Here is a 15,393-nt window from a genome sequence, read left to right as displayed (position 1 = left end):
CCCTCATTTGGGCTAGTGGTATGCAAAGGTGAAAAGAATAGTCAATGACGCAAAAAAACCAAACTCAGTTGGACTCAGACTTGGTGTGATACAAGCCGCTCTGAAGGGCTGCACTTACATTCCTGTTTGAAGGTGAAGTACTCTGTGAGGTGCCGGCACTCATGGTTCCCACGCAGGAGGAAGAGTGTGGTGGGGTGGTTGATCTTAAGCGACCAGAGGTAGAGAACACACTGGGAGACACAGGCAGAGAAAAAGGCGGGAAAGTCCGATATAATTACGACCTTTAGTGCATAACAATATACAACAGTGAAGCTTAAATATCTTCCATTTAAGCTTTGAGAGCTTAAAACACACCAACATGTGCAAGAAGTGTTGCATCGGTCAGCACAACTCGCTTCAAGGCTGCACTTTTTACACCATCATAAGAGACTTCAAATGATTCCAGTTCCATAAAAAAACAACTTACTCCCACACACACTTGTCAACAAAAGATTTGAATAAAAATTCATTCTCATCTTATTAAAACTGTGCAGGGTCTGACATGATCAGCCAAGCAGCAGCATTAGCGTGTAAATTTCATGAAATATTTTGCTTTTCTCCCTCACTTGTATCGAACCAGAGGAACCCTGATATTTGTGTCTGACCCCGACAGGCAGTGCCATCCAACACCGTCTGAGTGTTGACTGCATTTAATAGAAAGACCCCAATTACAATTTTGAGGTCAACTTTTGAATAATATAATCCCATATTCCTTAATTCTTATGGACTCTAAACTACACATGTTCAATCAACTTTCCATGAAAAAGATGGATTTGGGTTTTTTTTCATCGTGTTTTCATCTGATCACAATAGAGGATCTAATCTAAAAGGAAAACAAAAAGAGAGCAGACAAACATTTACAATCCAAATGAACTTGCTTTCGCCTCTGTGCTCAGACAAGGCACGAATAAATAGCTGCCACTCTCAGGCCACTCTTTTAACATGCACCAACCAGGCCTGCTATTAAGTCGCTGGAACTAGATGCCAAGGTAACAAGAGCCAGCAGGTGTGTACTCATGTATCTGACAACGTTAATAAAAAGGAGTTGGGGGGCACGTCTTATTCGCTTCCATTAAAGAGAAGAATATTGAGCTGGGAAGTTCAGGTAAACGTGTTGGGGGAGCCGCCGCTGCGGCTTGATCTCTACAGTGTGGAGGCGAAGGAAGGGCTACGGCTTGGAGTGGCTGCAGGCTGACATGAGTTTTAATGAGAGCCCTGTGCTCTCTTTTAGCCACTCTGTGTCTGGGCCTGAAGTGGGGGAGGAAGACAAAAGAAAGGGAATAAAGCTTTGTGAGGCAAACACGAACGCTGGCTACCTTCTCCTCAAACCTCTTCCCACACACGCACACAGTAGATTCGAGCGTACGAGTGTAGGGATGGGGCTGAAGCTAGAAGAGTTGGTCCACAAACACACTCTCATGGATCAAAGAGGATTTCCTCAGGAGATAAAGAAGAACACACAGAATGAAACAGAGTGCTCACATGTACTGAATTTAAACTATGGTAAATTGTGCAGTGGTGATGCATTACATTAAGAAGCAGTGGTGACACTTTATGTTACCAAGGTAACCACATCCTGATATTCGCTTTCCTATATCTGTCTTACTGCACGTGTTACTGAAGTGAGCTGTGTGTGGCTGTTAAAATTAGGACATTTTTCAAGCCTACAAGTCAATGCAATTAGTAAGCAGGAACTTTTGTCTTTTTGCTTTTGTGATGTGGTGACTTTACAGCTGTAAACCGGGCTTCCTCAGAGATGTAGATAGAGTGAGACATTTCATACACGGGTGATTCTCACGAAATTGCATTTTGACGTGTCTGTAAGGATTTGATAGCCTAAACGACTAAAACAATCAAACTTTTGTATTATATATATAAAACTATGGTATGTACTAATTTTAGGACTACTGTTGTCATTGCATTTGATGGATTACTCTATATTTTATGACAACATTTCAACCTTAAAATTCATTACCGTAACGTGCCCGGGCTTTTATTTTTGATCTTAAACCCAAAATTATCACAATACATCCCCATAATTTAATATACATATAAATAGAAAAAATGGTTGGGTTTATACCCTTTAACTAGCAGTGTTATCATTTTGGGCCAAGTATTTGTGAATAATTATTTTCTGGGCAAAATACATGTGTCCGGAGCATGAACAATTCCGTAACAATGATATTTGGCTCCATTAAAATCCCTGTGTTCCAATAAATTGTTTTTTTTTATCCCATGATGCCTTGTGTGGAAGAGAAGTTTCAAAATGGCTACTAGGTAAGATCATCTTTCAAGTTCTTCCAGTAGATATTTTAAAAATTGTAATTATATACACCCTTTGGCACACTACTACTGTTCATTACCGTAACAGGGTATATTTAAAATAGTTTTGTAGACAATTATTTTATATTCTGGGAAAAGTAACATATAGAGCCAAACTGTTAGTGAAAATATTTCTCCCCAGTCATGCTAGCTATGCTAATTAATGCTATCAACATGGAACTGCCATTCATTACCGTAATGCTCTGCATTCATTACCGTAACATATGCAAGGCTGTTACGGTAATGAAATGAAGTGTTACGGTAATGAATTATGTATGTATAATCAGGGCTACAAATTGTGTGGTTCGTTATCTAGGGGTTATACTGTACTGTAGCAGCATTCATTCTCATATCTACTAACTACCTAGCTAGCTGTAGCCATTTTAGCTAATAAAATTTTTTTTCCTTTAAAAATTCATAAAAAAATTACAGGGTCCCTTAATTAACATTAGTTAGTACATTATTAAGCATTAATTAACTGTTTACAGATATATTAGCAATTCCATCCATCCATCATCTACCGCTTATCCGGGGGTCGGGTCGCGGGGGCAGCAGCTTTAACGGAGAAACCCAGAAGTCTCTGTCCCCGGCCACTTCCTCCAGCTCTTCCGGGGGGAGCCCGAGGCGTTCCCAGGCCAGCCGAGAGACATAGTCTCTCCAACGTGTCCTGGGTCACCTCACCAGGGAGGCGTCCAGGAGGCATCCTAACCAGATGCCCGAGCCACCTCATCCTCTCAATGCAGAGGAGCAGCGGTTCTACTCCGAGCCCCTCCCGGATGACTGAGCTTCTCACCCTATCTCTAAGGGAGAGCCCAGACACTCTGCGGAGGAAACCCATTTCGGCTGCTTGTATTCGCGATCTCGTTCTTTTGGTCTCTACCCACAGCTCGTGACCATAGGTGAGGATGGGAACGTAGATTGACCAGTAAATAGAGATCTGGATTCCGAAGGTGGAAAAAAAGCGGAAAACGGCAGAGCGCAAACACAAAGAAACACTAAGAAGGCTGCCCAGAGTACGATCCATGGTGAAAGAGGGAACCAATGTATGGATGTCTTATTATCTGCTAGTTGCTATACATATAAGCCACGCCCCTTTGGCCGCTTCCGGCTTCTCTGACCGCTTCTGGCAGAAGAAGAAGCAGAAGCGGCGGGCAACCACAGCCGCTCACGACGCTTTTGGTGTGAGCCCCCGGTAAAATGTTACAATATTAGAAATATACTTGTGTCAAGACCAGCGGTATTCTATAATGTTGTATAAGGGTTAGGGTTAGAGATTTGGACAAAACATGTATAAAGGAGGGTTGAAAAGTTATTGATTGTTTGATTATTGTATTTGATTATTGTTTTGTATTGATTCTTATTCGTATTGATTGTGGTTACACTAAACCTTATGAATTGCTCTTGATTCATTGTTTTATTGTAAAGTCGAGCTTAATTTCTCATTACCTAAGACAATCTAATCATTCAGTAATTCTAATGTAGCCTTGCATGATAAACAGTGAAAAAGACCATATAGCCTACTTTGTGAATACTAAAAACATGGCTTCTATGTATGAATGCCGTTTGAGGTCATTACCGTAACAGAACTTTTCATTACCGTAACAGCTTTTCATTACTGTAACACTTGCTGTATATGTAAATATTTGGATGGGAATGAGTGATACCTTCAAATTTTATTTTTGTACAGAAACTATTTGTCAAGTCTTTTCAGATTACTGAATTGACATTTTTTAATTACTTGTGAAATTTACACTACAGGAAAGATTTAGTGTAAAAAAAAAATGCAATTTTGTTACGGTAATGAACATAATAACTAAAATTACTGTATCAATAAAAACATTTCTGAATGTTTACACTATGTGACTATTCTGAACTATTAACAGAACATGCATGGAAAAAAATAAAAGGTCTACCTTTCATACATATTCAGTTATCATCAATTGAAAATGTGTTACGGTAATGAATTTATTTGGTCAACGACTCAATAAAACATTCCGAAAATGTATTAAAGAACGTGTATTGATCACTAATTTTAATTGAGCCAGTAAATTGAGACCCTGCTTAATACTAATAAGAGAAAAAAGTAGCAAAATTGACCTAAATTTGTTTTTGCAAAGGTTAGGACAGTTTCGTGAGAATCACCCACACGTCCAGAGTGTGACCAATCAAAGGCTGCCAGTGTCAGCTAATGATTTTTTTATTACTGTTCCGCTATCTGCTTCCTCCGTTAATGTATTAAATGTGTAAACCCCTTTCAGACGTGTACACCTTTCCATTAAAACAGCAGCTTAATGTGTCAGCTTCATGTTTGAATAAACATGGGGGTGCTTTTACTTAACATCTGAATACATGCAACAGAGGAAATGCTTTACAGAGGAAACCGATCGAGTGCGTCATTAAATAAAATTAATCACAGAGCTGTTTAAACTTTCTACCAAACCGTTCTGTCTAAAACTATACGCACACACAAACACACAGCAGTGTGTGTACGCACACACAAAACACACAGCAGTGTGTGTACGCACACACAAACAGACAGCAGTGCGTGTACGCACACACAAACACAGCGGTGCGTGTACGCACACACAAACACACAGCGGTGCGTGTACGCACACACAAACACACAGCGGTGCGTGTACGCACACACAAACACACAGCAGTGCGTGTACGCACACACAAACACACAGCAGTTAGCAAAGAGGCAGAGGTAGAGACATCAACCCCGGGTAAAGTGAAAAATACTTTCTTCACTGTTGAAACTGCATTTCTAATTATATGTGATATGAAGATCTCTTTGTTGAGGAGCCAGTCAGCGTCCTCTCCTGACAAAACAGTCAGTATGTTTCGCACAGCTCAATCAGGGTTAATATCATTTGCCCGCATGATGTACTGATGTAAGAAAACCTCTTACTCAATAAAAAATAATAATAAAAGTTTGGAATTATAACCTCACTTTATGTTACGTCTCAATGAAGCCATAAGGGAGATTAAAAGAAAGTGTCCAATAGCTGAATGACAGCATGTTAAATGCTATTACAGATGGGTGAAATTACCAGGGTTTAAGTCTATAAAATGTCAGAAAAGTATCATCTTCAGAATCTTTATTTCATCTTGAACTTGGTGAACAACAGATAATAATCACATTTAATAACAGCAAGCTCTTTGTCATCTTAAACTCCTTTTCGTCCCTCATCTATTTCATGTAAAACCAATTCCTGTCACAGGTAAGATAACACGCTCCTATGGATGACATTTTTACCTAAATTAGGATCACTGCTTGACTGCATATTACATAATCATAAAGGGTGTGTTCTGTTACTGAGTACTTAGTTCATCTGTGTTCAATCTGACGCAGTGTTTACAGCAGGATGTACTCACTGATAAAAAATGTACCACAGACACAGCAAGTGGAGAAGCTTTAGTGACATTTCCAGTATGCATCCCAGTATACATACACAAGAGCAAAATGGAGGTATGGAACCAGGTATATCTGACACCACAACCGTGTGAGCCAACATTCAAGACATCCTGCCGCTTCGAACTTTCTCAGTGGGGGAACACGGTACGTGTAAGTACAGCTGATTTCACTGCACAGACGTCTGTGGGTGGATAGCGTAGTGGTATTGCCACCTTCCATGTGGGAGACATGGGTTCAAATCTCCTGCATGAAAGGTACTACCTCCATTTGGGGTCCTTAGGCAAGACCCCCTTACCCTGACTGCCTACCTGTAAGTCGCTTTGGATAAAAGCGTCTGCTAAATGCATAAACATAAACATAAACGTCTGTCAGATGACATTGCAGACCTTTAAATTCTACACAGACAGCAACCAGTCAGGGTTCCAATCGGGAACCTTCTTGCTGTGAGGCGAAACTGCTAGCAACCACACCACAAACCAAGTTTATCACTGATATTTTGATGGATGGTTGAATCGCACCTGTAACCTGCCTTTGTAATCCTGATTCCCTGATAGGAAGTTAAATGTCTTCCTGATGTGATAAATTGAGGGGATAATAGGAAAAAGCTTATTAAAGACAAAGGCAAAGTAGCTAAAAGTGTGCCCCTAAAAGATTTTAGCTGTCACACATTATTAACATAAATTCAACACTACAATTTCACTCATGCTTACAGTTTTCATAACTAAGGAAAGTACTTCTAAAGTACGACCAGGCATCCAAACTATGCTTTCAGGCTTTGCTTATGATTTTTCCCAGGTGTCAATCAGTGGGTTTACATGATGAGATTAACTTGATTATAGCTATAGTTGGGTTATGCTCCTTATCTGAGCAAGGGTAATTATCCTTGGATATATGGCGGTGAATGAATCGAATCACTGGGACAAAGCATGCAATACCGCAGTACAATAGGTAGCGCTGTATCCATTTTAACTATCGCTAATAGAGCCACTTCCGGTTCACGTCTTCACCACCACCAACAACAACAAAACTCAGGCATTCGAGAAAGATGGCGAACGAAGAGGCAAATGAAGCTACGTCCCTCTACATTTGGGATGAGCTGGTTATGGCACAGACGATGCACAACGGTGCTTTCTCCATCGCGTTGTTTATTTCTTTCTGACGGCGGCGACAACAACAGTAATATCGTCTCCTTCGACTTCCGGGTGACGATCATGGGAAAAAATCTCGTGCATGCGCAGAACGCTCGATCCATCCACAGTCATCTACATGCACGTTCAGTGGGCATTTGGATCGAGTTATCTCGGGGTATTAATTTGATCGCAAGTAACCCGATCCGATTCGATTTCTTGTCAGATTAAGGTGTCTACATGAACTGAATAACTCAATCTTATTGTAATTTAGCCATTAATCCGATCCGACTGCCCGCATGTAACCGCACTGAGTGTGCCTGTCCAGGCAGGTGAAAAGCCCTCCCCTAGAGACACGAGTTAATGTCCGATCACTGTCGTGCCTCCATCCACGCACCCCCTGTCGCACACGGAAGCGGAAAAAAGAAAACAAAGAGGCACGGTCAGCACTAGCGGAAGAATTGAGAGCAGTGGTGGACTAGCCATCGGGAGCACAAGGACATTTTCCGGTGGCCAGGGCCCGCTCGGCGATTGCCAATGGTCGGTGGGCTGTCCAGTTGGGACGACTGGCTAACTGAGTCTAACAGCTGAGTAATGTTCCATTAGTTAGACTAATTTACATTCCAGCGTGCATTGAAAGGGCAGCGTTTGTGTGCTGCGACTAATGGTGCGTTCAAGTTGCACACCAATGTCGGAATTTCCCGGCTCCAAGTCAGATTTTTTAATTTACCATTTGAAAGTTGTGTTTAGTAACTGTTAACTTGAAAGAAAAGTGTTATATTATCAGTATACCAGTCATACTGGTATGTTTACACTTTTTGCTGACAAGCAAAATAAAGAGAGAATTTTGGGAGAGAAAGAATTGTCCTCTTTACGCACAAAACATGTACCGAAACAGCCACCACTGTAACTGTCATGAATTCAAACCCACTACAACCACACCCTTCCAGCCACTTGGAGTCTACTTTGAGTAGCCACAATGCATCTTTCTGTCTTGTTTTTAACTGATCAGATTATTCTTAGGAGGTCGCACTGGAGCGAAATTTCACACAACAGATCCAATTTGGTCGGTATTCTTTACAGAAACATTGCAATGCGTCCCTGACACAGCACTTAAAATTTTACTGACAGTTATCAATATAAAGCAAACATCTTAAACTTCCTAAGAATCAATAGAAGTAAATTCTCCATTCAGTATATTTTTAATTACTAATTTGTTAAGTTGAGTTGAAGTCGAGTGTCTTAATTCATATGTTCAACATGCCAACAACACAAGGACGAGAGCTCAGCTTGTAGTAAGATATTACACACATTACACTTTATACACCAGCACCTGGTATCAACATGCGAACATCATATTCATTTTCACAACAACTGAGTCTGCATTCCATTTTTTTTCTTTTTTGAATTTATTCAGTCCACACACACCTGGGCTGTCACTGTGTCATGTGCCCCAGTCACATCACAACCCAATGGCTTCCAGTTTGAGGAATGAATATCTACTAAGCTAATAAAATGTAATGCTAGCTTACCTCAATACTGAAGTATCCTCGATCTACGTAGTCACCGAGGAAGAGGTACCGCGTGTTACTGGGCGATCCCCCGACTTCAAACAACTTCATAAGGTCAAAGAACTGTCCGTGGACGTCACCACATACTGCCAAAATACGAACACACTGTTTTACTTTCTCCTGTAACAACCACTGCTTCTGGGTGTTCAGCATCCGGCGCCATCTTTCTTTCTAAAATCAGCCGGTCATGCAGATAAAACTCCATGTTTCTTAAACATTCCTGCTCAAAACATTCAATATGTTATACATTCAATATCATTTCAGTTAGAATTTGACACCAAACTGAGTGTACAGTTTATCCGTTGTATCCATCTCCTACTTACAATACAGTTTTAGTAATTGATCATCTTTAAACATATCTAATTTATTCAGTGATAACACCAACCTTAATACTACATATATGAATTATACATCAACCAAATTAGGAACTCTTCCCAGTGTTACAGTTAGGTTGGTAATATAACAACACAGCTTTTTTTAAAATAGCAGCGATTCCAATCAGCTGTGAAACACATGCACACAGCTTCTCACAACGGTTTGGACCTAAACTGAGTCATGAGAAAACCCATGAAAGAATGATATACTTTGGAGAGATGAAGGATCCCAAGGTTCAGGAGTTTGATGTGTTGGACTGAAGCCATGCGAAGGTCAGCTGAGAAGGAGCAGATAGTTTTTAGAAATAGTTTTTCAGAACGGAGATGACAGAGTTGACTCTGACAGCCGGTGAGGCCCTTTGATCTGACACAGGAGTGAGTGCGTACCAGCTGCCGCCACACAGCACTGCAATGGTAGAGGGCTGAAGCAGGTGCTGCGTTTACTCGCTGTTTACACTCTCCGTGACACCTTGGTTCTGTTAAACTATCCTGCACAGTTGATCTTACACGTGATGTGTGCACTTATGTTTCAAATGTCAAGGTCAATTACAGAGCAGCAGTGCCAATACTTAGGGACTCGCTGTCTTGTTTAAAGGAGAAGCTCGTTTTTTTTAACCGCTTGGTGAAAGTCGGCATCCTTCGAAAGATATTTACATTACTCGAGATCCGTGTATATCCATATAACGGGAGTGAACATAGACAATGCAGCCTCTAAATAAGGCATTATCTGTCTTTGTTTCACCAATACTTTAAGATGAATGAATGAATGAACGCGTACTATAGCTCTGTTAGTTCATAGCTGCTGTGTTGTTGTTATTGTGGGCTATCGGGGGCTTTCTACACCCGCGTCTAGTGGGATGACTTCATCGCCACGCACCACTGCAGCACAGTTTATTTACTCCGTGCTCTGTGACAGTCGCTAACTTCACACAGAGTTTGCTACTGATAATTTTGTGCAACATGGCAGGATATTTATTAGATTTTGAGCATGTGGACGACAAGTTTGAGTACGATGGACGTCCTTACTGGAGTGAATGAGCTGTGCTGCAGAGACGCGCGGCGATGAAGTCATCCCACTAGACGCATGTGTAGAAAGCCACCATAAGCCCTCCGATAGCCCCCAATAACAGCAATGCGGCAGCTAAAAAAAAAAAAATTCTTCTTTAAGGGCTCGGTACAGCTGGGTGGCCAATATTCAAGAATGCCTGAAACCCAGATCTCCGGTTAAGGAGATGTTGCCCCAAAAACAGACCTGAAAATATTGACATGTTCGACCTTCACCAAAGTATGACACAGCTCCATCTATCTGCTAAGCAACGACCTACCAGGCAGACACATGAAAACTGTCACACTGCAGTTCCTTAAACATCCACCTGTTCAAGTATCACAGACTTTATCTTAAATAGCCCAACTTTACAGCAGAAATAACCATCTCTGTTACACAGCCTTTGCCATCTGCCAGCCTACCAGTTATAGGCGCTTCCACTTCCAGCATGCACTTCTCTTGGCGGAGGATGTTGGCCCCATCGTTGATGATCTTAAGAGCCACATCCTCTTCCACCCGGCCCTCTTTGACCAGATGGTTGCGGAGCACCTCAGCGTTGGGCTTCCCATCTTCAAACAGCTCCTTTATTGTCAGCTTATGTTGTGGTGGGTATGGCACAGCTGTTCACAAAAACAAGCAGAATAATGAATTATCAGAAACAGCCCAGAGAAAAGGTATTCAAGCTGTGAGGTCATCGTCAAAGCTACAACTAATTGTTATGGTCTGGAATATTTATGGGCAAAATGCAAACTGGAAGTGCTAACAGCTATTCATCATATTTTTAATGAGGCCAACTTGCCCAATTTAGGCGAGACTGAACTTTCCAGTTGTAACCAGCATGCCAATCACCTCACTCTGATGGCTTGTTCAGTCTGAAAAGATCAACATCAGGTGATATGATCCCAGAAAAAAATATGAAGCAAGAAAAAGCCTCCGCAGCTCTTATGTTGCAAGTACAAGAGGTGAAATTATGATTTTTATTCTCCATCGAATGTGCATACACCTACATGATCCTGCCAGGTGAGAGATGCGAAGGGGGGGTGGGGAGCTAGAGGCCCCACACCTCACTCGACTCCCTCCCTCTCCATCAGTAAGCTGCTCCACCACCTACACAATCCTTTTACCATCATCACAAAGGTCAGTGCTTTCAAGGCCAGGACCTGAGAGCTTCACCATCAAAACACCTTTAAGCGAACCATAAGAAAAACGGAACAGTTTATCACGGGAAATCCATCACTGGGACAATGCTGCAGTTACGGCTTCGTCCTACTCCGTCTACATCAATTACAGATTAAATGAAGGTTACTATTACATGCTTTGTAAAAAAATGGCCCACAGTACTTTTTGATATAAGTTGGTCAAAGAAAATTAAAAAAAAAAAAAACATCAAAACACTCGCTCAAATGAATAGTGGAAAGTGATACGAGCTGCCTCACTGCCAGGCCAAAAAGAGGTGAAGGGATTACAGCTGATAAGCCCAATAACAGCCCGGACAGCTCGTGAATTATGCTGCCAGTTACTTTTGGTATATAACTTGTCTGCAGCACTAGCTTTTAGGCATTACAATTAAAAGCAGAAATATTGAAAAAAGACTTACAAACAACTCATTTCAGCAGCTTTGAAGGTGAAAACATTTGCACGTTACAGACTTGTGCTGATTCAGAATTCCTGATTGCATTCACAGGTCAGGATACGCTTTACCGTCAAATGTGACACCCGTCATACCAACATGACCAATACCAACATCAACTATGAAAAAAATAGAGAAAGGCATTCTGGGAGAGTTGTCACACCCACACAGAGCAAATCAAAGTGCAATATGAAAGAGACATAAATTATTTTTTAGTGTGGGTGTACTCACTAATCAGCTATGCAGTGCAGGAGTGCAGGAGGGGTTGAATGTATTTGTCACTCGGGTTCGTGTTTGAGTTTGGACATAACAGGTGTTATCCACACAATGGTTTTATTGCCTGTCCAGTCCAGACTTTTTGGACCAGCAATAGCTGGTATGGGACTGTAGGTGGAGCCTGACTGCAAACAAATGGTAATAAGCAACTGATTTCAGGCTACAGCTAGCAGGCAGGTAGCAGCTCCAACTTGGCTATCCTGGCTGAGGACAAGATGTCATGTGTTGACCAGTGTGGTATAAATAAACAGTAAATGCTCTGCGGCCTTCGAGGCACGGCCATGAAGAGAGCTATAAGCTGAGGTAGAGCCTTAAGAACAGCTTAGGTAAAGCCTCTATTAGCAAGGACTTCCAGATTCAGGGGCTGTTTACTTAAAAGCCTTGTCACACTATGCGAAGGACCTGTCTGAACAAAGCAGGCTCTATAAAAAACCAAGACCGAATAAGAACCATCATGAGCCATAACACATTTCAGACCAGAGCCATTTTGACCGAATTTACGAGCATTTGCCAGAAGGCTGGCAGTAATTACCCACAGTGGACCATAATAACTGGTCTCAATGCCAAAGAACTGAACACTCGATCCAACTCAACAGGAATGACCCCCCCTGCTCTCAAATAATAATAACAATAAGAAAAGTAATAAAGTCTGTGTTGATTTGCAAGCACGGTGAAAGTGGGATCAGACGCAAACAAATCTCTTTCAGCAGAGCACAGTCTGAAAAGTCAATGGTGCAGACAGCAATGAGGGGAGCCACTCTTTTTCCAACGCACAGCAAAAACAGTGCAGAAAAATGTGTTGTTCCAAATAATGAGCTGACAATAAAATAATAACCAACCACCACTCATAGAACGACTTCTGGCCTAATTAGCATTAATATTTGATGAACTCTTCAGTGCAGCAGACACGCTGTGGGCCACTGCTGCACTGCATCAACACCCACAGTCTGGCATGACTACAAACGACTCAAGAAACAAAGACACGACCATCTACCATCCTGCCCACCGAGGATAATGTTTTCGACAGTGATATGAGCCAGCGTCTGGAATATGTTCACTATTGTTTCAGAATCAGCACAATAGAGGGGGCTTGAATTACAAAGATGCGGCTGGGTAGAGATGAATGGAGTGGACTGTGGCTGGATGAATCATGAGGTCCACTTCAGATTGCTCTAATTATCAGTGAATGCATTACCCTCGAAAGCTAAATAGCCAGGCCTGGGGTTTATTCAACATCTCTGCCAGTCAGTCACGTGGGATTGGTAGTTGCAGACATTCTCTTTTGGTCTCTCTTTGATTTTTTTTCTTTGACACGCAGTTCAATTTGTTTAAAGTTACAAGAATCTTTATCACAAATAGCAAACAAGATCCAGCCTTCACGTCTAAAAACTGTAGGGTAAAGGCATTGTGAACACGTCGCTGGGTAAACACGTGTAAGTCAATACTCAGAAAAAGAAAATAGTTAACTGCTGACGACAACCACCCTAAACCAAAGCTGTCCTTCAAGTACTTTACAGTTCTGACTTCTTCTCCTTAACAGTCTCATTCCCGCTTGACACACTGGCCATGTTGGGAACATCACTGGGGAGATTCTTTCCACAATTAACTCAGTCTCTCCCTACTGGCTCACACTTCAGCATTCCAGTCCTCTGGCAAGACACTCTCCCAGTGCCCTTGCAGACAGACAGGGATGTGGGCTGCACTGGCATTAAGTACTGGTTCTGGAGAGGTGGTAGCAGGGGTGGGGTGTGAGAGAGAGTTGCTTCAGACTTGGCTCTGATTGACCTAACACGACAAATGGTGCCCTGTTAGTTCAATGAGCTGCCACAACCAAAGGAATCAATCTCTTCTCCACAGAACTAGTATTCCTAGGCTGGGCAAAAAGGTCACATGGTTTGGTTTTTGCTGAAAAGTTAGAGGCAGATTTGCATGAATTTTTTTTACCTGTCATCAAGCGTGGGCCATTTTAGGAGTGCTTAACTTTTGGTGTTGTTCCGGATCTGAATCGGATTTGGATTGCTGTTGCGTTACTTTTCAGCCTTTCTGAACATTAGGAGGACTGGTTATGAGGACATGTCAGCTTTGCTACCTGTTATAAGATGAAACATTACAGTCTTGGTAATCACTCCTAAAAGATGCTCTGATTCTAGGTGGTCCACATGCACCGAGCATCCCCACGGTATAGGCTAATCGTATATGGATCCTGATCTGACCGCTGTAATCACATCATATTTTGCCACAAACCATTTAAAGAGACAGTTTTTCCAAAAACTACAGGTGGTTTGCAATTCACTCAATGGTTTAATGCAGCTATCAATTAAATGAGGCAATTGCTGTACAAGTATCAATAGAACATGTAGTAATATTGTCTCACCTTTTATCAGCCGTTCCGTGGTGGACTGTTTCTCTTTGTCTTTTTCTTTATCTTTTCCTGACATCTTTGCTTCGGCCGGAGGCTGTTTTCAGGGTACAAATCTGGAATAGTCCTTGTACAGGTCCAGCTAGCCTAAGGACAAGCTAGCACACAAGCCTGGTCGTCAACTCCGTCTTGACTTTCGGCGCCGGGGGTCAGAGGCACAACTTTTGCTCTTTTCTAACGAACCGTTACAGAAGCTAGCAGTCCAGCTCTTTGTCGTCTTTCCCCTAACGAATAACCAAGCTATCTTACAGCAACATTAATGCTAACGAATAATTAAAATTCAAAGTAGTATTTTTTTGTGATAATTAAAAAAATCCAAAAAATAACAAATAAAACGAACACAAACAACACTTGCTGTGCAATAGTAATAAAGTGTAGCAAACAATACCTGGATACTGCTCAGAGGGAGGCTGCCGTTAGCAGCTAATCCGATTTAGTTACTCTTTTTCTGCTAGTTAGCCAGCTAACATCTTAACGTATAGGCAAGTCGGCGGACAAGCATAAGCAAAAACGGAGGACTGGAGTCTCATCTTGTACGTGTCAGTCGTTGATTGTAAGAAGAAAAAAGAGACAGCAGCTCGGAGAATCGCTTTTATTTAGCGTCCATAAACTGGGCGAGTCCTTCCAAGATGCGGGCAGCGTCTTGACAGTGTGTCCTCCTCCTCGGATTAAACTCTAATCTGACAGTGAGTGAGTGACTGGAGGAGCAGCCAGCTGCAGATTTCCAACAACATGGTGGAAGCGATGTGACGTGACTATGGAAACGTAACACGTGGGTTTTGGGGGTGCGTTCAAGGACAGAAATCCTCCTTTGAATCTGCTGTTCGCTTTGGTGCTGTGGTGGACTGAAACTCATAATCCGAAATAAATACAAAATGATATACGTGGTCATTTTTTTTATTTCTAAATCATAGAAATAAATGGAGTTAGGGAAATAAATAGCGGGAGACAATGCACTGGGGGAACAAGAGAAGTAAACATATCTACACATAGAAAAACCTATAAAGAAGTCAAATTAAACTAAATAATTTCAAGCAATACAATGTAAAGGGAATATAATATGTAAATAAATACAGGATAAACAATTTAATAAAGATAATTGACCAAATTTAAAACTGAGTGACAAAATAAACAAATAGCTAAATTAACGTAAATTTAAAGAATGCAGTTTA

General features: G+C 41.5%; 1 protein-coding gene across 3 annotated transcripts in view; it reads right to left on the bottom strand.

The window, feature by feature from the left end:
• ppp3cca (protein phosphatase 3, catalytic subunit, gamma isozyme, a) overlaps window positions 1-14,986 on the bottom strand; it is a 30,632-nt gene extending 15,646 nt beyond the window's left edge. The window contains exons 1-4 of one of the 3 annotated variants that reach the window (XM_072388567.1): window positions 14,177-14,986; window positions 10,319-10,516; window positions 8,439-8,563; window positions 119-230 (exon numbers count right to left, since the gene is read on the bottom strand). In XM_072388567.1, coding sequence (XP_072244668.1) covers window positions 119-230; window positions 8,439-8,563; window positions 10,319-10,516; window positions 14,177-14,240 — 499 coding nt within the window. In that variant the 5' untranslated portion in view covers window positions 14,241-14,986. The remainder of the gene's footprint in view (window positions 1-118; window positions 231-8,438; window positions 8,564-10,318; window positions 10,517-14,176) is intronic. The other 2 variants (XM_072388566.1, XM_072388568.1) reach the window with 2 other exon arrangements.
• Window positions 14,987-15,393: the final 407 nt, after the last annotated feature.

Source organism: Leuresthes tenuis, unplaced genomic scaffold (genome assembly GCF_036924035.1).
Source record: "Leuresthes tenuis unplaced genomic scaffold, fLeuTen1.0.hap1 SCAF_6, whole genome shotgun sequence".
Classification (NCBI taxonomy): Eukaryota; Metazoa; Chordata; class Actinopteri; order Atheriniformes; family Atherinopsidae; genus Leuresthes; species Leuresthes tenuis.
The sequence above is the reverse complement of the archived record's forward strand: the minus strand, read 5'-3'. Positions and strand labels throughout refer to the sequence as shown.